The sequence below is a fragment of the Lissotriton vulgaris genome, chromosome 5 (genome assembly GCF_964263255.1).
Source record: "Lissotriton vulgaris chromosome 5, aLisVul1.2, whole genome shotgun sequence".
NCBI lineage: Eukaryota > Metazoa > Chordata > Amphibia > Caudata > Salamandridae > Lissotriton > Lissotriton vulgaris.
The window spans coordinates 145179400-145205724 of record NC_141693.1 but is presented as its reverse complement, the minus strand read 5'-3'; the positions used below and the strand labels follow the sequence as shown (position 1 = coordinate 145205724).

Sequence of the window (26325 nt, the reverse complement as noted above, 5' to 3'; positions counted from 1 at the left end):
AGGACACATAATTTTAGAGGTGGGCATTTATCACACAATAATTCTGTATAGAGCTTTAATTAATGCTATTAACAGTGACAAAAATCATTCATCAAAATAATACAGCGCATTAATCCTGAATGTGTTATTATTAGAACCAATTAATGAACATCTTTGACGTTTTGGAATGAATGTTTAGATTGTGGGAAACGGCAGTGAACAACAGCTTCAAAAGGAGCTTGAAGATGTTCTGATGGATACACCAACAGAAGACCATGAAAGCCAAAAGCGATCTCTGGAGCAATCACTTGGTGATGGGGACCATGCAACCTCTGACTCCTTTGATGAAGCCTCTTCAGCATCTTCCTCTATTAACCCATCTTTAACATTAGGTCTGCAGAAACAAGATATGGGCCTTGTAGTGATGCCATCGCAAGAAGGTAAGCAGAGCCTTTGCAGCATAGCCTTTCTATGAAAAAAGCATTGTGGTTTTGTAATTTATTGGCGTTATTTATTATGATATTAAAAATTTAGGGAAATCGTGATCTACGAATTATGCCAACAACTGCTTACAAATGTCGTCCAGTTTCATACACAACAACAATTTATGCATAGCCTGGCTAAATTTCATAAGATATGCATCATTGGAGGTCTGTTCATTTCTAGCTAATGGGCAGACACTGATTCTTCTATCTATCATCCCATATGCAGTACCCGTTCTCCTGTAAACTCTTGAAAAGATTTGTCTTTAGACCATTCAAAGTATTCATCAAAATAAACAGTCTCCTTTATGACGGTCAGACCGGCTTCCTAATGGTTGCCACAAGGAGTACTATTAGATTGCTTCTTGGCACATCAAGACCACAGTTGATTCATATTAATTTGCTGCGCTTATTCTTTCATACTTCCTTAGCCTTTGATTTTGTTCATCACCCTAGTGCTACAGAGACTCAGACATACAAGTGCATTTCATTATGCTGGACTGGCTTGCCTCCTTCTGTTCCCTCCCCGCTCCCGCCTCCCAGCTGCTCCGCCCACCCGCGCACTTGGCCATATATGGCGACCGTGCGACGCAGGTGAGTGTGACCTAGTTTTAGGACACCCCCGCGCCGCACGGCCACCAGCTGCTGCGTGTGCCTCCCCTTCCTTTGTGCCTCGCTGCCCGACTGCCGGCTCGTGACCACGCCCCCTCCTTCAAGCGGCGTGGTCCGTGATCGGCGCTCCTCTCCCTGTGCCCCTGGTGTGTTCACTGTGTAGAATTGTATTTGTGTTAATTGTTGTTTTTCCGCCGTATTGCCTGTTTTTTCCCGCCTGTTGCCGCCCTCCGTCTTCCCTCCCCGCTCCCCGCTTCCCGCCACCACCGCTGACCCCGCCCCTTTTTTCCTTCTGTTCCCTCCCCGCTCCCGCCTCCCAGCTGCTCCGCCCACCCGCGCACTTCGCCATATATGGCGACCGTGCGAACGCGCAGCGGTCACGCGCAGCGGGCGCGCCGATTGTGCGCCGAAGGCACGCCAAAGGTAAGCCCGTCTACGCCCGTCCGCGCCTGGCCTGCGCCCAGTGCCAGGACCCCTGGCCCTCGAGGACCCCGACCGACCCGCCTGACGTACACCGCCGCCACCCTCATCGCACTCAACACCGGCCGAGTCCCGGGATGCTGCAGAGCCACCCCACGACGCGTCCACGGATTCTTCAGCTGCAACACCTGCAAGTTCACCTGCATCCGGACCTGCCCGACACCAGCACCTGCCAAGCCGAACACCAGCAGCAACCACCTCAAGTGCATCCTGCTCAACACCCGCTCCGTCCACAGACACGCCATCGAACTCTCGAACCTCCTAGACGCCACAGCCCCTGACGTTGCCTTCATCACGGAGACCTGGATGAACGCCTCCTCAGCGCCCGACATCGCCATCGCCATCCCAGAAGGCTACAAGATCACCCGGAGGGACCGCAACGCCAACCAGGTGGGAGGAGGCATTGCCATCATCCACAAGAACACCATCCGCATCACGACCAGCACCGACAACACCCCACCCTCCGCCGAACACCTGCATTTCCAGATCCACACCGACCCGAAGACCACCCTCAGAGGCACCCTGATCTACCGACCTCCGGGACCACGCACTCAATTCAGCGAGGACATCGCCGACTTCGTCAGCCCGCACGCCCTCCCCTCCGCTGACTACATCCTCCTGGGTGACTTCAACTTCCACCTGGAGAACAACAACGACTGCAACACCAGCACCCTGCTCGACAACCTCGCCAACCTTGGACTCAAGCAGCTGGTGTCCACCCCCACCCACCTCGCCGGACACACACTCTATGCCATCTTCTCATCCAGCAAAGACATCGCCTTCAGCCACGCCACAGAACTCCACTGGACGGACCACAGATGCATCCACTTCACCTTCAGAAGAACGACGATCCACCACCACCAGCAACAGGTTGCCCGAAGAAGCTGGAACAAGATCACAGCAGACCAGCTCGCCACTTCCCTGAGCCAGCACCCTCCGGCCAGCTCAGCGAACCCCAGCCAGGCCGCCGACAACCTCTCGAAGTGGATCAGCAAATGCGCAGACGAACTCGCCCCTCTGAGGATCCCGCCCAGCAGACCCGGCAATAAGAGAGCCCCATGGTTCACCGACTAACTCAAGAGCTCCAAGAAGAACTGCCGAGCCCTCGAGAAAGCCTGGAGAAAGGAACCCACGCCGGACAACAGTACCACCCTCAAGCTCGCCACCCGGAAACACCACCAATTGATCCGCACCGCCAAGAAAACGGCTTTCAAGAACCGACTGGACAACAACGCACACATCTGCAAGGAACTCTTCAACATCGTGAAAGAGCTCTCCAACCCCAACGCCGGAAACAACGACATCACCCCATCGCAAGACCTCTGCAACTCCCTCGCCTCCTACTTCCACAACAAGATCGCGGACATACACAACAGCTTCAGCACCCAACCGACGCACGCCACGACCGCAGCAACGCCACCCACCACCACCCTCCGCGTCTGGACCCCGGTCAACACCGAAGACACCGTCCACATGATGAACTCCGTCCACTCCGGATCTCCGACCGACCCCTGCCCTCACCACGTCTTCAACAAAGCCGACGCTGTCATCGCACCCCACCTGCGGGACATCATCAACACCTCATTCGACACCGCCACCTTCCCCAAGAGCTGGAAGCACGCCGAACTCAGCGCTCTACTCAAGAAACCTACAGCAGACCCCACCGAACTCAAGAATTACCCCCCCATCTCTCTACTCCCGTTTCCAGCCAAAGTCATCGAAAAGACCGTCAACAAACAGCTGGCCGCCTTCCTCGAGACGAATGGATCCCTCGACCCATCGCAGTCCGGATTCCGTGCCAACCACAGCACCGAGACCGCCCTCATCGCCGCCACTGACGACATCCGAGCCCTGATGGACAACGGAGAAACAGCGGCCCTCATCCTCCTAGACCTCTCCGCGGCTTTCGACACGGTCTGCCACCGCACCCTAGTGCAGCGCCTCAGCAACGTCGGAATCCAGGAGAAGTCACTGGAATGGATCGTCTCCTTCCTCGACGGAATTACACAAAGAGTCCGCCTACCACCGTACAAGTCAGAGGCCACCAAAGTCATCTGCGGCGTCCCTCAAGGATCCTCGCTGAGCCCTACTCTCTTCAACGTCTACATGAGCCCCCTCGCGGCCATCGCACGCCAACACAACCTCAACATAATCTCCTACGCCGACGACACCCAGCTGATCCTCTCCCTGACCAACGACCCCGCCGCCGCCAGAGCCAACCTGCACGAAGGGATGAAAGAGGTAGCCGAGTGGATGACGACGAGCCGCCTGAAACTGAACTCAGATAAGACGGAGGTCCTCATCCTGGGCTCCTCGCCCTCTGCCTGGGACGACTCCTGGTGGCCCCCCCGCCCTGGGCACCGCACCCAAACCGACGGACCACGCACGCAACCTGGGTTTCATCCTGGACTCCTCCCTCTCCATGACCAGGCAAGTCAACGCCGTCTCCTCCTCGTGCTTCAACATCCTGCGCATGCTTCGGAAGATCTTCTGGTGGATCCCCACAGAGACCAGGAAGACCGTCACCCAGGCCCTCGTCACCAGCCGACTGGACTATGGCAACGCACTCTACGCCGGAACCACCGCCAAGATCCAGAAGAGACTCCAGCGCATCCAGAACGCCTCAGCCAGACTCATCCTCGACATCCCACGACACAGCCACATCTCCGGACACCTAAGAGACCTGCACTGGCTCCCGGTCAACAAGAGAATCACCTTCCGCCTCCTTACCCACGCACACAAAGCTCTCCACGATCAAGGCCCGAGCTACCTCAACAACCGCATCAACTTCTACGCTCCCAAACGCCACCTCCGATCTGCCAGCCACGCCCTCGCCGCCGTCCCACGCATCCGCAGAGCCACCACAGGAGGAAGGTCCTTCTCCTACCTGGCCGCCAAGACCTGGAACTCCCTCCCGGCCGACCTGCGCCTGACCCAAGACCACCTCTCCTTCAGGAAGAAGCTCAAGACCTGGCTGTTCGAGCAGTAGCGGCTCCCCCCCCCCCCCCCCCCCCCCCCCCCAAGCGCCTCGAGACCCTACGGGTAGGTAGTGCGCTCTATAAATGTCTTTGATTGATTGATTGATTCCTATCGAACAGATAACCTGATCGTATCACTTCCCTTTTCTCCTCAGCAGCTTCCCTCTTCTCCTCAGCAGCTTCCCTCTCCAAATCAGGAGTCCTTCAAGGCTTCACCATTGTCCCTCCCATTTTTGCACTATACTATACTCCTCCCCGTGCTCCCATCATCGCCTTTAACCTGAAGTGCTGGCATTGCACCAATGACACCCAAATGCTACAAAACCTGATACCTCCCTCAAATCTCAATTCCTGTGTCATAAGCCAGTGCAACCAAGCTGTTGAGCTTTGATGTTAACTACACTTTTCAAGTTACATACTTCAGAACCTGAGATACTAGAACGTGGGAATGGTGCAACGGTTGTCCATCCACCATCTTGTGAAAAGAACTTCACACATCCCCAAACCCTTCTAGCTAAGTAAACAGTTTGAGAATGATTATGGACTCAAACCCCACTCTTGCAGCACAAGGTAGTGTACTAAAAATCTACCCTAATTTAAGCTGAAGTAGGAGGGAGTTTAACACCGTTTCAGCCAGGGATGTTAGTTGTTGTACATATATCTTCGCACCCTGGGAATAATTATGTTATCTTATGTGAGATTCAGAACTTAAGTTCAAAATAGAAGATCCTCTAAGAAGGAGATAAAATGTTTACTCCTATGATAGTGCAGCACGACAAACTGATTGAAGACCATGAAATAAGAATCAGCGGGATTGAAAATGATTGCTCATTACTCACTCATTGACCTACAGATTGGAGAGATACAACCCTTTTGTTTAAATATTGACAACTTGAGAACCAGATCTCAATATAACAGCTTTTGATGTGCATCCTGTAAGAAATAGAAGACTTAAACACATTTTCACAAAATTCCAAACCCTCCCTTCAGATAGAGGATATTGACTTGGTGATTGAAAGGCAGAATCTGTCTAGCACACAGACATCAAAACCAGCAGGACCAACCTCTCACCCAAATGACAATGTCATACTTCACTCTGATCTCTATATAGAGAGATAGAGAGAACACAAGCCCCACCTTAACGTCTCATGTGGCCGCTTACAGTTTTGTTGTTCTCTAACTTGCACTTTTATTTCTTAATCAGTTTTATATGATGACATCAATTTATATCCATAGCATCTATGTGTGATGAGTATTACCAATTCTTGAGGTGGACTGGGGGAGAACGGTTTCTAAAGGGCAAATATTTTCATGTGAGACCCTAATCTATATTGTCCCGCATTATTCAGCATTCAGCAACTCGATACTTTAATGACACCATCTACTATCACTATCCCTGGTTGTGATGATGAGAATGCTTATGTTGATGATAGTATTCCTGATTTTATATGGGAAGGAGAAAAAATATGGTTTGAAATAGTTTGGTCTGTGAACAGGTTTGGTATTCTACTTTTGGAGAATCTTGATTCATTTAATCGGCAATCATTGAACAAATAAAGGTTTATCACATTGTTTTGATAGTAATTGGATAATATAAACAGATCTAGAATGAAGCACGTAGCGAGAAAATGATAAAAAGCTTAGAGTGGTCTTTCACTGTTTATTTAATGTCTATTGGGTTGATGTCTGATAACAATGTGGTGGACATGATGAGGGCTATGTTAAAATTGGCAAGAATCCCTATGCTTTTAATAAAGCATCCAGTTTTGCCATTAGGCCTGCAAAGTAATTTCTTTATTTGGATGTAAACTTGGACATGGCGGCAAAGGCAGACTGAGGATGTTGTATTCAAGATGGTAACGTATGTAACAGAAGATGTCTTCTCCCTTCCTAACGGTGGTTTCACCCATGCTATTTCTAAAATATTGTGTTTTAACTTTTTGTGGTGGAACAAGAAACGAAAAACTATGTGAAAGTTTAGAGTACATACTTTGAGGACAAAGATAACATTTCACTGCAGCCCATCTACTACCTGAAATGCATTATTTGTTGGATTTACTAATCTAGTCAATAAAGCCATCTTGGGTCCCGCTGCCCCAACTGTCTCTCATTAGCCCCAAGTAGGAAATGGATATCTATTTATTTTACTCATTTTTATTTATAAAACTTAAATAGCATCAACATGAGCTGTGAGGGTATCTGAGCGCTTTGCAAGAGTAGGAAGTAAGAGACAAGAGCAAAGTCACATATACAAGAGAAGTGCAAACAGAGATTAATTAGATGATAAACAAGACCTTCATAGGAAGTCAGCAATATAGTAGGCATGATCAACAAATGAAAATGATCCCAAATAAGATCAAAAGACCAAAGGAGTGATCTCAGGGCAAAAATGTGTTAATCAGAAGAATTTTCACTTCTTTTTTGAAGGAGGTGATCAGGTAATTTCCAGAGGCGAAGAGTTCTAAATTTTCAGGGCAAAACGGAGAAGGCTCTGTTGCACGTTTTCTTGTTGTGGAAGATCTGAGGATTCGGCAGCAGAGAGCTGGTACTTCAAGATGATCTGCATCCACCCGATAGTTCTAGCTTTTGTGCCAAATACCTAGAGGTATTGAAATGTAAGGCTTTTGAGTCATGCACGCAATTTTTAGATGTATTCTTGCCTCATAAGGGAGCCTGTTGACGGATTTCAGATCCGGGGACAAGTGCTTGTTCCTTTTTTGTTCCAGTGGCGAGTCTGACAGCAGAGTTGAGAGAAGCCCTTAGAGGGACTAGCTTGTATCTAGGCAAGCCGCAGAGTGTAGCACTTACATAATTCAGCAAGGGCAAGGTGAGTGCTTGGAATTCAGATTTAAAATCTTACTTGGGGAGGAAGGGTTTTAGTTTCCTTAAAATGCTCACCTGATAATTCGCTCCTTTGGTGGCAGTATTGATGTGATTCTGCATGTTTAGAGATTTGTCTAGGGGAATTCCGAAAGATCTCCCAGAGTCTATAATGTGAGGAGAGCAGTTGAAGGCTGTTAGATGCTTCATCCATAGGCTGATCTTGAGATTCTGGTTAGGTGGGGTAATGAGGAGGAATTCCGTTTTGCAAGTATTGAGTTTGAGATGTTTTCAAGTAAGCCAGTTGTTGATATTATCAAAAGAAAATAAAGCATCTGATCATAGAATGATTATTCATGTTGTTAACATTAACTTAAAGTTGAAAATTTTTGTTTTCTCTGTTGTTTTGCAGTTGAAGATGATTCTAGTCCTTTCACCCCAATGGCTGATGAAGACAGTGTGGTTTTTAGTAAGCTTACCTACTTGGGGTGTGCTTCGGTAAATGCACCTCGAAGTGAATTAGAAGCTCTAAGGATGATGTCAATACTACGAAGTCAGTGTGAAACCTCTTTAGACGTCACTCTTTCGGTGCCTAATGTATCTGAAGGAACTGTGAGGTAAGTAGCTGACTTGGAGCTGCATTCTGTTGCACGTAGTTGTTTAATATCAAAGTTCATGACCTGACCGTTTGTGTTACTAATTTTGTGTGGACAAAAGTTTAACTTTTCTAAGTTTACTTAATTTCATTCCTACATTTATTTCACTAGACAAGTTTACATGGCATGTCTGATATGGTGTTCCCCATTTTAAACTCTAGCCTAGTACTTCTTAAAATGGGCTGTGTTCCTCTCTAAATCTCCTATAGTATTATTTTTTCTTCTTCGTTTTACACAACCTCTTTTACCAAAGCAATCATACCCTCCTGTTCTTTTGGTAAGAGCTATGGAGCAATGTGTTTTTAATGTATGAAGTACAGATTGTTTTCTTAATCGTTCACAAGCACTTAGTTAATAATCCCATAGTCCATTAAATCTTAATTATTAAAATAAATGAATGTGTATGTCTATAACGTGTTTTTGTATATATGTGTAACTATGTGTTTATATATGTATATGATATATAACCTAATGGTCGCACACCCACTTACCCACACATCCAGCTACACCCTCAAACTGCTCCCACACCCATTCCCAGACCCACACAGCCAGTCACACATGCACTTTCACACCCACCACTCACTCGCACATCCAATTTCACAACTACTCACACAGCCACACAACCACTCACACATTCACAACCCCCCCCCCCCCCCCCCCCCCCCCCACACACACACACACACCCAGGTTGCAGGGACGTTATAATTGGGAAATAGCATTAAAAACCATAGAAAATCACTGGAAAAACCAAAGGTTACAGGAACGTTATAGTTGGGTTCAGATTTTACACACATAAAACTATAGAAATGTGTTTTTTAATGTATGAAGTACTGCTTTTCTTAATGATTCACAAGCACTTAGTTAATAATCCCATAGTCCATTAAATCTTAGATTATCAAAATAAATGAATGTGTATGTCTGAAACTTGTTTTTGTGTATATGTCTGTATATAATATATAACCTAATGGTGGTCACAAGTAGGTAGTTATAATTAAAAAAAAGTGTTTTTAGACTTGCCTAGATCTCTGGTATCGTTTGACGAATCTTCACTAAATATTCCCCCCAAAAGTGTGCTGGGGATTCTTGTTGTGCATGGAAAGGTTTGGGATGATCCATTAAAAGTGGGGTCGAGAAAAAAGAGGTAGCAAAGAAAAAAAAATGGGTTCTCCCATGCTTATTTCCAAAGAGAGTTTAGACTCTACTACAGCCCAAACCGCTGGACGAAACTGCACCCGATTCGGCAGAAAGGTGGCTCTTGGTCCAGAAAGAACCCTTTTTGTTATTTGGTGTAATTCCGTTCAGTAGTTTTCGAGATATTAACTGAAATCCAAATTTGTATATCTAGGGATGCGGCTCCTCCTCGGATCATCCTTAAATTTGCAAATTCACACGCCAATAACAATGCCGTGATTGGCTGAATGCAACCTGAGAGGAAAGTTACAGCCGCTATTTTGTTCATCTGGACTATTTTAAGTTAAAAAGTGATAGAAGGGGTCAGGGCAGAGGTACCCTGACCACATGGGACTAATGGAGGGGTCTTTGAAGGACCCCACATGGGTGAGAAATTTCCCGTCCCCAATTTTTTTTTTTTGTATCATGTGTGGATATTTCGCGGATCCAGATGCCAATTAAAAAAAAATACATTCACTTACAGATTCACACACCTACTTACACCACTCACACCACTCACATACCCTCACAGCTTTCACACACCCACTCACACACACACTTACCCACACATCCAGCCACACCCTCAAAACCGCTCCCACTCACAGAGCCTCAAAAACACTCCCACACACAGCCAGTCACACATGCACTATCACACCAACCACCCACTCACACATCCACTTTCGCAACCACTCACACAGCCACACAACCACTCACACATTCACAGACCCACCCACCCTCTCTCACACCCAGCTTGCAGGGACGTTGTAATTGGGAAATAGCATTGAAAAAAACAATAGAAACTCACTGGAAAAACCAAAGGTTACAGGAACGTTATAGTTGGGTTCATATTTTACACACACAAAACTATAGAAATTCAGCAGTTAGTTATCGCATGTAACTAGCCCTAAGGTAACTATAATACACACCCTCGCCATGCACTGCTTATTACCCACATCACTCATGATCTCTTCTATGACATCATTGACAATATCATTGACAATATCACTGCAATAGTAGCAGTGGAATTATTGATGAGAAAACTGTTCGTGGAGGGGACGCGAGTTATGGTTACCTATATAATAACGTTTACAATTATTTTTATAATTTGATCATCAGTAAGTAGAGGTAACCCAATGCCTATGTGGGACAGATATGAATAGGGAACAAGTATTCTTGAATCTATTTTATTTTAATCGTTTTGATCTGCATTTGTAGACTTTTGCATGCCTCGAATAATACAAGTGTGTTTCATAACATTCACAGTTTTAGGCTAGTTTGCCTATTTCATTTTTACCTTTGTCCATTATGATCCCAACCTAAAGACTAGAAAAGGACAAAAGAAAATAAATGCATGATGTATAACAATATGCATATCAAATTCTAAAGGGCTTGGTGCTTTTTTCTCTCCAGACTTTTAGATCCGCAAACACACACAGAAATTGCAAGATATCCAATCTACAAGATTCTTTTCTGTGTTAGAGGTCATGATGGGACACCAGAGAGCGACTGTTTTGCTTTTACTGAAAGCCATTACAATGCTGAACTTTTCAGAATTCATGTCTTCCGATGTGAGATCCAAGAAGCAGTAAGTCAAAGAAGCTGATGAAGTAACCAACAAGAATTGTTTAAAAAAATGTTTAAACTTTTGTTTCTTCACTGAAGTAATTTCTAAATCTGTTAGAAAGAGAATGGCTAAATGGTTCTGTTGCAGTCTTTGTGGGCGGGGAGGTCCCCTTCCCTGACACCCCATCACCTCTGCTTCTGTTGTCTAACTTTAAAAACCACGTGTAGTTGTCAGGTTTTCCTGGGTGACCACTAATCATGGACTCGAACACCCCAGTTATCCACGTCACAAGAATGACAGTAAATAAAAGCAAACATTTTGATATTTCCATGCTGCGTTATTGGCCTTGTCCTGGAACCGTTGGTCCATCTACACAAGTTGGGTACTATTTCTATTGTGAGAAGTCTAGGAATGCAGAATGGTAGGGCATTTGTCATTGTCTATCAAATGTATTTATAATTGTTTGGCTGTTGAATGGAAGACTAGGTGCATATATACACATTGACAAAAAAAACCCTACGGATAACCAGGCATTATGGGTAATTAATAATTTAGGGTAGTACAAATAATCAATATCTTTAAACTCCTTGGTAAATTTAAAACATGCATGGTTGGTACACAATGTAAAATGGTTATTTGCTTTGTGTATCTCAGGTGTTTGAGAAACAAACCGAAACTACAGATATTTGTGACTGGATAAGTCTGACATATGTAACCGTATATTACTTTTGTACATCAACCTTCAGTGGAAAAAATCTAGAAATAAAAATATTGTAACTTGTTTCTCGTTTATTTTACTGACTATTGGTTTCTGTCTACATAAATGACTTCTTGCAAAAAATCTGTTAGGTTTTCAAAAATATACCGCTTTATCGGTTCAACCATGGGTTTCGCATATCTCTCCACCACAAACCTCAAGGAAGCAGAAAACACAAAAAAAAAGAAAATATTGACCATCACTTAAATTGCAAAAACAGTAGTGACCACACATTTTCCTTTCACTCTGGTTATATCTGAAAACTGGGAAGAGCACAATCTTGGCACAAGTGTGTGTATAGATATATGTTATGTTATGTTATGTTATTTTTATTTGTACAGCGCACAGCTGCCCCAGCAAAGGGGCGTCCTGGCGCTCTGAGAAGGTAAGCACAACACAACATCACTAAAAGGAAAGGGGACGATCAAGAATTAGACAAACAGAAAAGTTTTAATGGCCCGCCTGAACTGAAGTAGGTCATCAGTTGCCCGAATCTCAGCCGGAAGAGAGTTCCACCACTTCGCAGCTAGCACTCAAAGAGCGGCCGCCAATCCTACTCAGCCTGAAACGCGGCACCACCGTCAGGTTCTGGCCCAGAGATCTCCGTTTGCGAAGGGACATATGGGGTCAGAAGGTTCGCCAGAATTTGTGGGGACATACCCTTGAGGATTTTAAATGCAAGGCAGAGCACCTTGAATTTAATCCTCTGGCTTACAGGAAGCCAGTGAAGCGAATGCAGCCTTTTCGAAACCGGACATCGCCTGGGCAGACCTACTACTACTCTAGCTGCCGCATTTTGTACTTGCTGCAGTCGAGTGAGTTCGGCCTGATTCATCCCCGCCAAAAGCGAGCTGGCATAGTCCAGCCGTGACAGGACCGATGCCTGAACCACCATCTGTCTGGTGGGGGCATCGGAAAATTTAAGTATAGGCCTGAGTCCTCTGATTATGCCATAGCAAGAGGCAGCCACCCTCTTGGTGTGGCAGGTAAAACTGAGTACCGGGTCAAGCCAGACTCCAAGTTTTTTTTTATCTCCGATACTGGAGAGGGGGTAATGCCTAGTTCAGGAGGCCACCAATTGTCATTCCACAGCCCCATCTGTTTTCCGACCACCATGACCTCTGTTTTCTTAGTGTTTAATTGGAGACAGTTCAAATTCGTCCAATTAGCCACCGCCCGTACACCGTCAAGGAACCTGAGGGCCCCCAGAGAGAGAGAGAGAGATATATATATATATATATATATATATATATCTATATATCTATATATCTATATGCCGTCCCAGGTCGTAAAAAGAGCCGAGTGCAGGCCTGAGGTGGCGTCAGGAGATGCTGCCTTAACCAGGGGAGAATGAACACACATCGTAGCAGCCAAGGTGGGTGTTCACAGTAGAACAGACAGCTGCAAGGCAGTGCATGGACCAAACAATGGGCAAAGTGAAAGAATTGTGGATAATATGAGCAGAGATTACGGACCCACTGAGGTATTCAAAGTGACATGGACTACATCTCCCACAAGGCCATCTGGCCACGCCCAACAGGACGGGAGAAGTATTCATTTGGAAATGCCAGCAAACCGCATTTTCTCCGCCCTCCAACAAAGCCACTGACGAAGGGGAGGCTCGAAACGCGTTTGGCTTTGAAAAGGACACGAGCGCATTGAAGGAATCTGTGCAAGCAAGCTGCCTGTTCGAAATAAATCTGCTGCAAAGTACGTGGTCTCCACCGGCTCTTTTTGAAAAAGGGAACTGCTTTGTGGAATATATATATATATATATATATATATATATATATATATATATATCTGAAAAAAGCTCCTACTGGACTCCACAAGACCCGTGGAAGGTGGTGCGCATGCCGGTAGAGCACCCGGCAAATCCATCGTTACTGCAGTCCCCAAAATAAGCGTGCTCTCAGGAAAGAAACAGACACAGAGCCATCTGAGTATCTGTAGTTTTAATCCACCAGTGGTATATAATTTTTAAACTAGATTTTCTTCATCTGTACTGAAAAGCCTGATGGTCTTAATTTAATTGTTCTCCAAGCTCCAAGGTATTAAAGACAAGCTGAGCCATTGGTACAAGTAAAATCCAATGAAACCTTCTCCTGCTATATAAGCTAGAGGTTATGAAATGTTACCAGTACAACTGTTACCTATACAGATGTCATAGTTGTAGGAAAGTACCCCTTTATGACATAGCCACCCCCACTTTTTGCCTGGTAAATTATGGAATTTTGCCAGAAGTGCACTGAGTTGCTGCTATCTAGATCCTCTGTGCCAGATCCCTTTCTCTAATACTGTACAATTGTTTCACCAATTGGCCATACCTGTAGCACCCCTCTAAGTGCCTAGTACTACGCTGCCACTACCACCACCACCACCACCACCCTGCCACCACAGATGCATTTATAATCCTTCAGGAGGTGAGAGCCCCACTCCCAGAGGTGAGGAACAGTGCCTGCTCTGCCAGGTGTTTTACACCTCCTCCAGACTGTATGTCTAGCAGTCCGCATACCAAGACCGCAGGCTTCAAAGCCATGCTGCCTTTGACCAGACTTGGAGATGCCACCCCCTGCTCGGAAGCTCATTTGACACTGACAGGTGCAAAATTAGTATGCAAAATAGGCATGGAGCACACCCAGGAAAGTCGCGCCCCTAAGGTGAGCTGCCTGATGTCCCACACTCAAGGAAAATTTTGTCATCTTGGTGATCATAGACTACCAGCTGCAGAGGGGCATCAGCACTGCAGAGGACAGCACAGAGAGTGGCCCAGCTGTCCTATTTGTGTCCCCTTTACTGGTCCTGACTGACCCCAATGAGCGCCTTGATGCACGGGAGTCAGCTGACCTGCCTGGACCTGAAGAAAATGACTGCTCCCTCGTGGCCCGCCCTCCCTCCCTTCCTTTCTCCCACGTAGCGGACCAGGCTACCAACCCATTGAGCACCTCTTCTCCCAGACTTACTGAGGCAAATGCAACTGATCTACTTGTGGAACTTTGGCAGTTGTCCCCCCTACCACCTCCCGACTGAAAGGGGTCCCACAGAAATGCCTTGCAAGTATATGTATGCAGTGAATTTTCTTTCTCCTATAGGAAAGCATTACCAGTAAAAACGCACTGTTGGTTAACTGTGCTAAAACTGTGAAGTCTATTACGAAAAAGTACTTACCCGATAACGAAGTTCGTGGGTTCAAAATATATATAAAGATAATTGGTGTGGATCTCCTTTTTGAGTGTGAGCTTCGTTTATTGACTCTGTGTGCCCACATGTCTAACACCCCTCTCTGATAAGACTAAGGCCACTCAACCACCCTACCCTAGATAGCGCCCCTTGGGATTGCTTGAGCAAGTCCCTGTTTACTTGTAAGGGATAACTGGGCTGTTTACACAGCATACCTCTTTTTGGTATACTATATAAAGAGTCTGCTTCTTACACAAGCTTTATGCAAGCAAACATCCCTCAGGTGGATTATTAGATAATGTGTTATTTCATCATTTGTCCAGCTGACTCATTGTTTCCTACCCATTCACATTTTGGAAATTTGACAGAACTGATGTTATGAAAACAAGGGGGCATCCATAAGAAGCTGATTTGTCTCTTCTGGCTGAGATGACTATGTTGCTTTAGCACCAGGTTGCATCCGTGTGGAGAGGTTGAGTTTTTTGATTCAGTCCTATCCTGGTGTTCTAATTCATCTGAGCGAAGCTAGAGTATTCACCAGAAAAAACAATTTTGAATGCAAGTAATATGTGCTTTTGTGTGAATTACGTTTTATTGCCTGATAATTAATTTGTTTAGAGAAATGTGTATGATTCTGTTGCAGATTATAATCTGATTTTTATACCTTTATCATCTCTCTAGGCAAGCCAGTAATGTACAGGCCAATTTAAAACTTAATGAAAAATTTAAGTCCTTTATATTTTCCTCTTGTACCGCATTGGTTTGTTTTTCATCTTTTAAAGTGGTGACTTTTTGCCATACAGCAACTACAGGAAATTGAATATTTGGCAATATTTTGTTTCCTATTGCAGGTCAGTCGTATACTTTACAGCTTTGCAACAGCCTTCCGACGATCTGCCAAACATATTACCGGTTTGCCACCACAGACCCCAGACAGTGATATCTTCTCTTTTTCGGTGTCTCTGGAAATTAAAGAGGATGATGGAAAAGGTTATTTTAGGTAATTTGTTATTTTGAAATGATACTTGTACTGCACACAAAATTGTAGTATCTGTTTCACTATAAGAGTTTTTAAATCTAGGATGCATCGACAAAAGACTAATGTGGTGAAACCATTTTAAAGGTACTAATTCCTGCAAACCCAGTTATGGCTGTCCAGTATTGAAGCCTTTGATGTTCTTTCATTCTGTCAAAATTGTGTTTTCTTAGAGTAGCATTTGTATTTTCAAAGACATTAGCACACTATGCTTGTAGAATCCCTTACAGTGATGACACACTGGATTCTGGCTATCTCTGAGCATTTTTTCGACATGTGCATATCCTAAAATTAATTGTTTGAAAATGGGGTTTTGAGCTTCTTTCAGATAGAAGGCTGTAAAGACTCTGCAAATAGAGGTTATCATTGGATTTGTACATCCTGTTTAACTATGAATAGCTTGAGGACTACCTTTGGAGTTGTTTCACTGAATAGATCCCATCACTGCGCTAATGAAATATCTGCTGAGAATATAGATTTGTAATCTATTTTGCTTAAAGGAGCAGCCAGTGTTACCTTAAAATTGAGTAGCAAATGTGATGCTTTTGCTCTTGCATCACTTGAAAGTGAGCTGTGTGTTATGGCTAATCATCTAAGATCAAGATCTTCATAGTTAAAAGGTCAATCAATCAATCAATCAATTTGTATAGGGCGCTACTCACCCGGAGGGTCTCAAGGCGCTGGGGGGAGGGGGGTCCGCTACTGCTCGAATAGCCAGGTCTTGATTTGCCTCCTGAAGGAGAGGTGGTCTTGTGTCAGACGGAGGTGGATGGGGAGGGAGTTCCAAGTCTTGGCTGCCAGGTAGGAGAAGGATCTTCCTCCCATGGTGGCTCTTCGAATGTGTGGAACGGCGGCGAGGGCGTGGCTGGTCGATCGTTAGATCCTTGTTCTTTTCCTTTTGAAGGCACTTTTTTAGTCTTCGCGCCTGGACGCCTCAGGGCAGCTGTAGCGCTCTATAAAACCCCTTTTCATTTCGTAGCTGGCGGGTGGGAGTGTAGAAGGTCAGGCGGCTGTTGAGGTACCTGGAGCCCAGGTCGTGGAGGGCCTTGTGTGCGTGGGTGAGGAGTCGGAACGTGATTCTCTTGCTGACGGGGAGCCAGTGCAGGTCTCAGGTGTCCGGAGATGTGGCTGTGTCGGGGGATGTCCAGGATGAGTCGTGCGGAGGCACTCTGGATGCGTTGGAGTCTTTTCTGTAGTTTGGCTGTGGTTCCGGTGTAGAGGGTGTTTCCGTAGTCCAGTCGGCTGGTGACGAGTGCCTGGGTGGCCGTCTTCCTGGTTTCAGTGGGGATCCATCGGAAGATCTTTCGGAGCATGCCTAGGATGTTGAAACATGATGAGGAGACGGCGTTGACTTGTCTGGTCATCGAGAGGGAGGAGTCCAGGATGAAGCCCAGGGTGCGTGCGTGGTCCGTTGGTTTGGGTGCGCTGCCTAGGGCAGGGGGCCACCAGGAGTCGTCCCAGGCAGAGGGTGATACTCCAAGGATGAGGACTTCCGTCTTGTCCGAGTTCAGTTTCAGGCGGCTGTTCATCATTCACTCGGCTATGTCTTTTATCCCTTCGTGTAGGTTGGTTCTGGCGGTGGCTGGTTCGTTGGTGAGGGAGAGGATCAGATGGGTGTCGTCGGTGTAGGAGATGATGTTGAGGTTGTGTTGGCTTGTGATTGCTGTGAGGGGGCTCATGTAGACGTTGAAGAGAGTGGGGCTGAGTGATGATCCTTGTGGTACGCCGCAGATGACTTCGGTGGCCTCGGATCTGAACGGGGGAGGCGGACTCTCTGGGTTCTTTCGGCGAGGAACGAGATGATCTACTCTAGTGCCTTCTCTTGGATTCCGATGTTGCTGAGGCGCTGCACTTGGGTGCGGTGGCAGACAGTATCAAACGCTGCGGAGAGGTCCACGAGGATGAGTGCCGCTGTTTCCCAGTTGTCGAGCAGGGCTCAGATGTCGTCAGTGGCTGCGATGAGGGCCGTCTCGGTGCTGTGGTTGGCTCTGAAGCCGGACTGCGAGTGGTCGAGGGATCCGTTCCTCTTGAGGAAGGCGGCAAGCTGTCTGTTGACGGTCTTCTCGATGACTTTGGCAGGAAAAGGGAGGAGCGAGATGGGGCGGTAGTTCTTAAGGTCTGTGGGGTCTGCTGAGGGTTTCTTCAGAAGGGCACTGAGTTCGGCATGCTTCTAGCTCTCCGGGAAGGTGGCGGTGTTGAAGGAGCAGTTGATGACGTCCCGGAGTTGGGGTGCGATGACTGGGTCAGCCTTGTTGAAGACTTGGTGGGGGCATGGGTCGGTTGGTGATCCGGAGTGGATGGTGTTCTTTGTGTGGATGGTGTCTTCGGTGCTGACCGGGGTCCAGGCTCGGAGGGTGGTGGTGGGGGGCGGTGGTTCGGTAGTTGGGTGCGTGGTCTGTGCGCCGAAGCTGTTGTGTAAGTCGGTGATCTTGCTGTGGAAGAACGAGGGGAGTGAGTTGCAGAGGTCTTGTGAGGGGGTGATGTCGTTGTTTCCAGCGCTGGGGTTGGAGAGCTCTTTGACGATGAGTTCCTTGCTGTTGTGTGCGTTGTTGTCTAGTCGTTCCTTGAATGCTGTCTTCTTGGTGGTGTGGATCAGCTGATGGTGTTTGCGGGAGGCGTGCTTTAGGGCGGTCATGTTGTCTGTAGTCTGGTTTTTTTCGCCAGGCTTTCTCGAGGGTACGGCAGTTCTTCTTGGAGTTCTTGAGGTCGTCGTTGAACCAGGAGGCTTTCTTGCTGCCGGGCCTGCTGGGATGGTTTTTCAGAGGTGCGAGGTCGTCGGCGCAGTGGGGATCCACTGTGTGAGGTTGTTGGCTGCTTGGTTGGGGTCCTTTGAGCTGGCGGGAGGGTTCTGGCTCAGTGATGTGGTGAGCTGGTCGGTGGTGATCTTGTTCCAGCTTCTGCGGGGAACCTGTTGCGGGTGGTGGTGAGTCGTGGTCCTTCTGAAGCTGAAGTGGACGCAGCGTGGTCTGCCCAGTGGAGTCCGGTGGAGTGGCTGAAGGAGATGTACTTGCTTGAGGAGAAGACTGGGTCAAGCGTGTGTCCGGCGTAGTGGGTGGGGGTGTTCACCAGTTGCTTGAGTCCGAGGTTGGCGAGGTTGTCTAGCAGGGTGGTGGTGGTGTTGTTGTCGTTGTTGTTCTCTAGGTGGAAGTTGAGGTCACCTAGGAGGTTGTAGTCAGCGGAGGGGAGGACGTGTGGGCTGATGAAGTCTGCGATGTCCTCGCTGAATTGTGTGCGGGGTCCTGGGGGTCTGTAGATGAGGGTGCCTCTGAGTGTGGTCTTGGGGTCGGTGTGTATCTGGAAGTGAAGATGTTCGGCAGCTTTGAGGGTGTCGTTGGCAGCACAACGGCCAGCAGAGGGCAGGAGAGTGGGGCAGGGGTATGAGCAAATTCAGTGGAGGGCTGGGGAGAGGCAGGTAGGGGCTGCAAACTAGCCGGACAGGGCAATGCATATTGGGGAGGGACAATGGCAGCACAGCAGGAGTAAGAGGGCCAGGGCATCTACACAGACAATAGAGGGTGGAGTAGAGAATAGGACAGGGGCAGCAAACTTACCAGACCGGGCAGATGGCAGTGGCAACACAATAGAACACAGGGCAGGAAGGAGGGACAGGCGCATGCACACAGACCACGCACACAGACCACGCACAGCATTGGGGGGGGGGACAGGGATGGGGGAGCAAGCTGACCTGTAAAGACAAGCGGAACGGGATATAGAACTCCCAAAATACCTCCCGAGAACGCACACACATATATTTCGTCACTATTGGGTGTAGAAATTTATTTAAGGCAACATCCCAACAACAGAATGTGTTTCGGCTGGCAGCCCAGGCTTTGTCAACCTGTGAAGCGCCATTTTCCAACTTAATAAATATTTTTTAATTAATGAACATTAACGAAATCCTCCGTCACCGACTTATTCTAGAGCAAGACCACTGACTCATTGTCAGTGAAATTGCTCTCCCACCCTCGCAGCTCCACCATTAAGTGAGGTGCCCCTGCCCCTGCACTCTTCAGTGTTGGTGATCGAGGCCCTCCTCCACCCGCAGGTTTCCCTGCGCCTCATCCCTGGTGGTCCAGTGGACCTCTGTCTCCTTTCTTTCTTTCTGCTCCTTCACTCGTTTTTCTCCCCTTTCTATCTTTCACCTTTCTGCACCTCTGCTCTTTTGCGCCTTATTTCTGCCCATTCTCCCTTTCTCTCCCTCTGCTCCTTCACTAGTTTTCACTCGTTTTTTTTCCCCTTTCTATCTTTCACCTCTCTGCTCTTTTCTGCATCTCTGCTCTTTTGTGCCTTATTTCTGCTTATTTTCCCTTTTTTCTTTATCCCTTCTTTCCTCCCTTTACCTTTCCCCGCCGCTGCTGCCCCCGCGGCCCCTTCCCCCCCCCCCCCCTCCCCCAGCACGACCGGCCCAATCCAGCTTCCCTCCCCGCCTCCCAGCTGTCCAGCCCTCCCCGACCCCTACTTAATGGCGGCCACTGCGGGGACAGGCGAGCAAGACCACTGACTCATTGTCAGTGAAATTGCTCTCCCACCCTCGCAGCTCCACCATTAAGTGAGGTGCCCCTGCCCCTGCACTCTTCAGTGTTGGTGATAGAGGCCCTCCTCCACCCGCAGGTTTCCCTGCGCCTCATCCCTGGTGGTCCAGTGGACCTCTGTCTCCTTTCTTTCTTTCTGCTCCTTCACTCGTTTTTCTCCCCTTTCTATCTTTCACCTTTCTGCACCTCTGCTCTTTTGCGCCTTATTTCTGCCCATTCTCCCTTTCTCTCCCTCTGCTCCTTCACTCGTTTTCACTCGTTTTTTCCCCTTTCTATCTTTCACCTTTCTGCACCTCTGCTCTTTTGTGCCTTATTTCTGCCCATTTTCCCTTTCTCTCCCTCTGCTCCTTCACTCGTCTTTTTACCCTTTCTATCTTTCACCTCTCTGCTCTTTTCTGCATCTCTGCTCTTTTGTGCTTTATTTCTGCTTATTTTCCCTTTTTTCTTTATCCCTTCTTTCCTCCCTTTACCTTTCCCCGCCGCTGCTGCCCCCGCGGCCCCTCGCCCCCCAGCACGACCGGCCCAATCCAGCTCCCCTCCCAGCTGTCCAGCCCTCCCCGACCCCTACTTAATGGTGGCCGCTGCGCGGCCGCGGGCTGCGGGCGCGCCGCTGGTGCACCGAAGGCGCGTCAAAGGCAAGCACGTCTGCGCCTGTCTGCGACCCATCTGCAACCAGCACCAGGAACCCTGGACCTCCGCCCCGCCAACGCTACGACCCAGCAGCACTCCACGCACTCAACCCAGGCTGCAACAACAACTGCAAGCTAGCATCACCAGCCGACACCCATGGACCCTTCAGCTGTCACCGCTGCCGGCACACCTGCAGCACCGCCAAGAACACGGATCCAGCACAACCCGCCCACAAGAACACAACTGAACCGAAGACCCTGCAATGCATCCTCCTCAACGTCCGATCCCTCCACAAACACGCAACAGAAATCTGGGACCTCCTAGACAGCACCACCCCAGACGTAGCATTCTTCACCGAAACCTGGACCAACACCACCTCGGGACCGGACATCGCCATCGCCATCCCCCAAGGATACAAGATCTCCAGGAAGGACCGCCCCATCCACCCAGGAGGAGGAATCGCCATCGTCCACAAATCCAGCCTCCGCCTGAGCACACTCCCTGACGAGTCCACAGAACTGATGGAACACCTTCACTTCAAGATACTGGCCAGCCCCACCGCCGCCCTCCGAGGAACCCTCATCTACCGACCCCCTGGACCCCGTGGACCCTTCGCCAACTCCATCACGGACATTATCTCCCCGCAGGCCATCGCATCCACCAACTACACCTTGCTGGGAGACCTCAACTTCCACCTTAACAATCAACTGGACCCCAACACCACATCCCTCCTGGACAACCTCCACAACATTGGACTCCGCCAGATCGTGACCGAGCCCACGCACTCAGCAGGACACACCCTCGACCCCCTCTTCACTACAGGAAACTCCATCACCTTCAGCCACACCACCAAACTCCCATGGACTGACCATTGTTGCGTCCACTTCACCTTCAGAACACCCACCATCCACAGACACCAGCACCTGCTTCCACAAAGAAACTGGACCAAAATCACCGATGACCAGCTCACCTCCTCACTCAACAACTCCACCCCAACCATCGCGGAAAACGACGACCCCAACACCGCAGCCCGAACCCTGCATAGATGGATCTCGGACAGCACCAACACCATAGCCCCCCTCAAGAAAAACAATACCCGTGCCAAGAAAGCCAGATGGTTTACCACCGAACTTCGAGAGTCCAGGCGCACATGCCGCCGCCTTGAAAAGGCCTGGAGAAACACCAAATCCACAGAAGCCCACAACAACTTCAGAGCCGCCACCAACGCCCACCATCAACTCATCAGAGAAACGAGGAAAAAAGCGATTGAAGACAGAATCTCCACCCACGCACACAACAGCAAGGAACTCTTCAGCATCATCAAGGAGTTCGCCCAACCCACCAGCGAGTCTACCGACATCCCTCCCTCACAAGACCTCTGCGACAAACTCAGCATCTTTTTCCACCACAAAATCAAGAGCATCTAAGACAACTTCGACGAAGACAACCAACACACTGAACCCTCACCAACCACCGCCGACACCCGGAAACCAGCGATTGATGACTGGACAGCCCTCACCACCGAAGACACACTGAAGACAATGAAGTCAATCCACTCAGGGGCCCCCACGGACCCCTGCCCCCACCACATCTTCAACAGAGCCGCCAACACCATCGCACCCATGCTCCGCCAAACCATCAACCGCTCCTTGGCGACTGCCTCGTTCCCCGACGACTGGAAACACGCCGAGGTCAACCCCCTCCTAAAGAAACCCTCAGTGGACCCCACCGACCTCAAAAACTACAGACCCATCTCCCTGCTCCCGTTCCCAGCGAAAGTCATCGAGAAAGCCATCAATAGCCAACTCGCCACATTCATTGAAGAACACAACATCCTCGACTCCTCCCAATCCGGCTTCAGAAAAAACCACAGTACGGAAACCGCCCTCCTCGCCGCAACAGACGACATCCGCACCTTACTGGACAAAGGAGAAACAGTAGCCCTCATCCTCCTCGACCTATCAGCGGCGTTCGACACAGTCTCCCACCGCACCCTAATACGCAGACTCTACGATGCAGGAATCCAGGACAAGGCCCTCGACTGGATCTGCTCCTTCCTCTCCGGCAGGACGCAGCGGGTCAGACTCCCCCCTTTCCTCTCGGACCCCACACCGATCACCTGCGGAGTCCCCCAGGGCTCCTCCCTCAGCCCGACGCTCTTCAACGTCTACATGGCTCCACTTGCCCCCATCGTCGGAACCTACGGACTCAACATCGAGTCATATGCAGACGACACCAGCTCATCCTCTCCCTATCCAAAGAGCCCAACACCGCCAGACGGAACTTTCGAGAAGGCATGGAAGCCGTCGCCAAATGGATGAAAAACAGCTGCCTTCAACTAAACACCAACAAAACAGAAGTACTCATCATGGGCCCAAACCCCGACGCCTGGAGCGACACCTGGTGGCCCACCGCCCTCGGAAACCCGCCAACCCCCACAGACCACGCACGCAACCTGGGAATCATCCTGGACTCCGAGCTCAAAATGGACCGCCAGATCAACTGTCTCATCTTCCTGCTTCCACACCCTCCGCCTCCTTCGTAAGACCTTCAAATGGATCCCCCTCGAACACCGAAAGACAGTCAGTCACTCACGCCCTGGTCACCAGCAGACTCGACTACGGCAACGCACTCTACGCCGGAATAAACAAAAACCTCATCCGCAAGCTACAGAACATCCAGAACGCCGCCGCAAGACTGGTCCTCAACCTGCCAAAACACTGCCACATCTCCCAGCACCTGCGCACACTCCACTGGCTCCCCGTCGAGGCGAGAATCACCTTTAAGATGCTCACCCACGCACACAAGGCCCTCCACGGCACCGGACCAGCATACCTGAACAGCCGACTCAAATTCCACGCACCCCAAAGGACGCTACGATCAGCCCAGCTTTCCTACGCCGTGGTCCCCCGCACCAGAAAGACCAGATCGGGAGGCGCTCCTTCTCCTTCCTCGCGGCCAAAGCATGGAACGCCCTTCCGCTCCACCTCAGACAGACAACATCGCTCCCCATCTTCGCAAGAAACCTCAAAACCTGGCTCTTCGACAGCCCCCCTCCTTGATAGAATGGAACCTGCACCCCCCCACCCCCCCCCCCCACCCCTAGCGCCTTGAGACCCTTACGGGTGAGTAGTCGCGCTTTAACAAACTCCTGATTGATTGACTTTAAAGGTTAAATACGTCATAATTACATGAACATTCTCAAAGTTGCATCTGCTGAAATTATCAAATAAAAATTTTGCATAGCGATTTTAAAACTGCTCTGATACATCACACCCTGAATGGTTAACTTGCAAGGCTAATTCAATCAGTGGCCTTTATGGCAACACCTGTTATGTTTGCATTATACATGTGTGCAAAAAACAATTACTCTCAATGCTCTCTTACATAAACCAACCCATTTTAAATAGGAATGTTCCTGCGTCACAATTTCAGTGGCAGTGAAAAACATATACTTGCAGCAATCTGTGCAGCCTGAACACATTTTGTAATCACAGACTAATTGTCTCTGTTGTGCCACAGTGATGGAGGATTTTGTTCATGTTCATTAATTGAAAAGTAGGTTGAATCGCAGGTTGACCAATGCTGGGCTACCATCCAAAACACATTCTGCTGTTCCAATATTGCCTTAATTAAAATTGCAATTTCCATAACCTAGAATGCTGGACTATGTCCGTATTCTGTATATTTGTTTAATGAATCCTTGTTTTTGTATATTTTGCTGTTCAAATGATTGAAGTGCTTAGGCTTCGGTTTCCGGTTTCTAGTAATGGCTCACTAGTGTCCCCGAATTACAATAATGTTTCAGTGTTGGTCCCTAGGTTCCATTAATAATTAAGGTGGGCTCCACGGAAGTTAAGAGGTTAAGAACCCCTGGTCTACAATAAATATCCTTTGCATTCCTTTGGTCAAGCCTTGAGTCAGCACGCATGCGCTGCTCTGTGAAGCATGCTTGTTGGACAGGCCTCGTGGAACAATGCTGTATTGCAGAATGCTTTTGAAGCCCCACCCACTCACCGCCCATGTTTCTTATTGGCTTGTGTCATTGCCCTTTGTAAATGCTGGCTTCTGATTCGTAAATAGGCTTCCTTCGTACCGCCTTGTCTTCATTTGAAGCTTCCCATGGTGATTGGCCCTTTTACTTGGCTTGTTACACGGTGTGCGTTTTAAGTAGGAGAGAACTATTTAGTTTATTGCTGACTAATGGGGACCATGGTGGCTGCTTTTTTAGGTCTCGGACCGGAAAAGCTGGCTTGCCAGCTTCCGGTCAGAGAATTAATGATTTTGAGTACGGAGCTTGAACCCGCCTCTGTACTTGACCTCTCCTCATTGGCTGGCTTCCTAAACGGAGGCCAGCCATTGGAGGAGAGATCAGTCACTCCAATGTAGCCCCGTCCTTTTCGGATTTGGGGGCGTGATTTTTTGCGTTCTTTAGACAGTGACGTTGTCCGTCACTCAGAACAGCAAAACACGCCCCCAAATGCGAAAATGACCATGCTTTCTCCGAGGCATTTCTGCTTTGCCTCGGAGAAAGACGGTGGTTGTTTCCAGAGCTGCTCTGAGCTGCTCTGCTCGTCCCCCCTTCCCTCCGCTTTCCTTCGTCCAGCTCCGTCCCCCTCCCTCATCCCTCCGCCCGCAGCCCTTCTTCGTCCCGGTCCCGCTCCCCCCCTCCCTCCGCCCGCAGCTCCTTCGTCCTGCTCTGCCCCCCCCTCACTCTGCCCGCAGCTCCGTCGTCCTGCTCTGCCCCCCCCTTCCCTCCGCCCGCAGCTCCGTCGTCCTGCTCTGCCCCCCTTCCCTCCGCCCGCAGCTCCGTTGTCCTGCTCTGCCCCCCTTCCCTCCGCCCGCAGCTCCGTCGTCCTGCTCTGCCCCCCTTCCCTCCGCCCGCAGCTCCGTTGTCCTGCTCTGCCCCCCTTCCCCCCTTCCCTCCGCCCGCAGCTCCGTCGTCCTGCTCTGCCCCCCTTCCCTCCGCCCGCAGCTCCGTCGTCCTGCTCTGCCCCCCCTTCCCTCCGCAGCTCCGTCGTCCTGCTCTGCCCCCCCCCCCCCCTTCCCTCCGCCCGCAGCTCCGTCGTCCTGCTCTGCCCTCCCCACAGTACTCTGCACCCAGTGTCAGAGGCCCAGGTAACACGTTCAGCCATGGGGCCCTTCACAAATCAGATTGTTTGTGGGGCTTGGGCACATGTACGATGCCTAATGGGTAATCGGCTAAGTACAAAAAAGGACCAACCTATGTCTGCAGGGTCTTAGGGTACCAGCCTTTTGTGTAAGTCCTTTGTCCCTGTGTGGCGATCACCACAGAAGATTCGTGAGCCTCTGTTGGGTCCAGTAAGCCTTCTAAAATGGAGCCAGCTGGAGATGTGTATTCAAACCCCCCTGTTTCGCTACTGGGCCGGCTCCTTTGTTTTCAAAGGTTTTTGTGCACTCATGTGTATGTAAGTGTGTATTTGTGTCT

The 26325-nt window shown here is 49.0% G+C and overlaps 1 protein-coding gene across 1 annotated transcript in view; it reads left to right on the top strand.

Annotated features, from left to right (window-relative positions):
* The window catches only part of RABGAP1 (RAB GTPase activating protein 1), a 967778-nt gene that overhangs the window by 45268 nt on the left and 896185 nt on the right, over window positions 1-26325 (top strand). The window contains exons 4-7 of the mRNA XM_086921082.1: window positions 179-419; window positions 7764-7968; window positions 10588-10762; window positions 15530-15678. Of these exons, the coding sequence (XP_086777208.1) occupies window positions 179-419; window positions 7764-7968; window positions 10588-10762; window positions 15530-15678 (770 nt within the window). The remainder of the gene's footprint in view (window positions 1-178; window positions 420-7763; window positions 7969-10587; window positions 10763-15529; window positions 15679-26325) is intronic.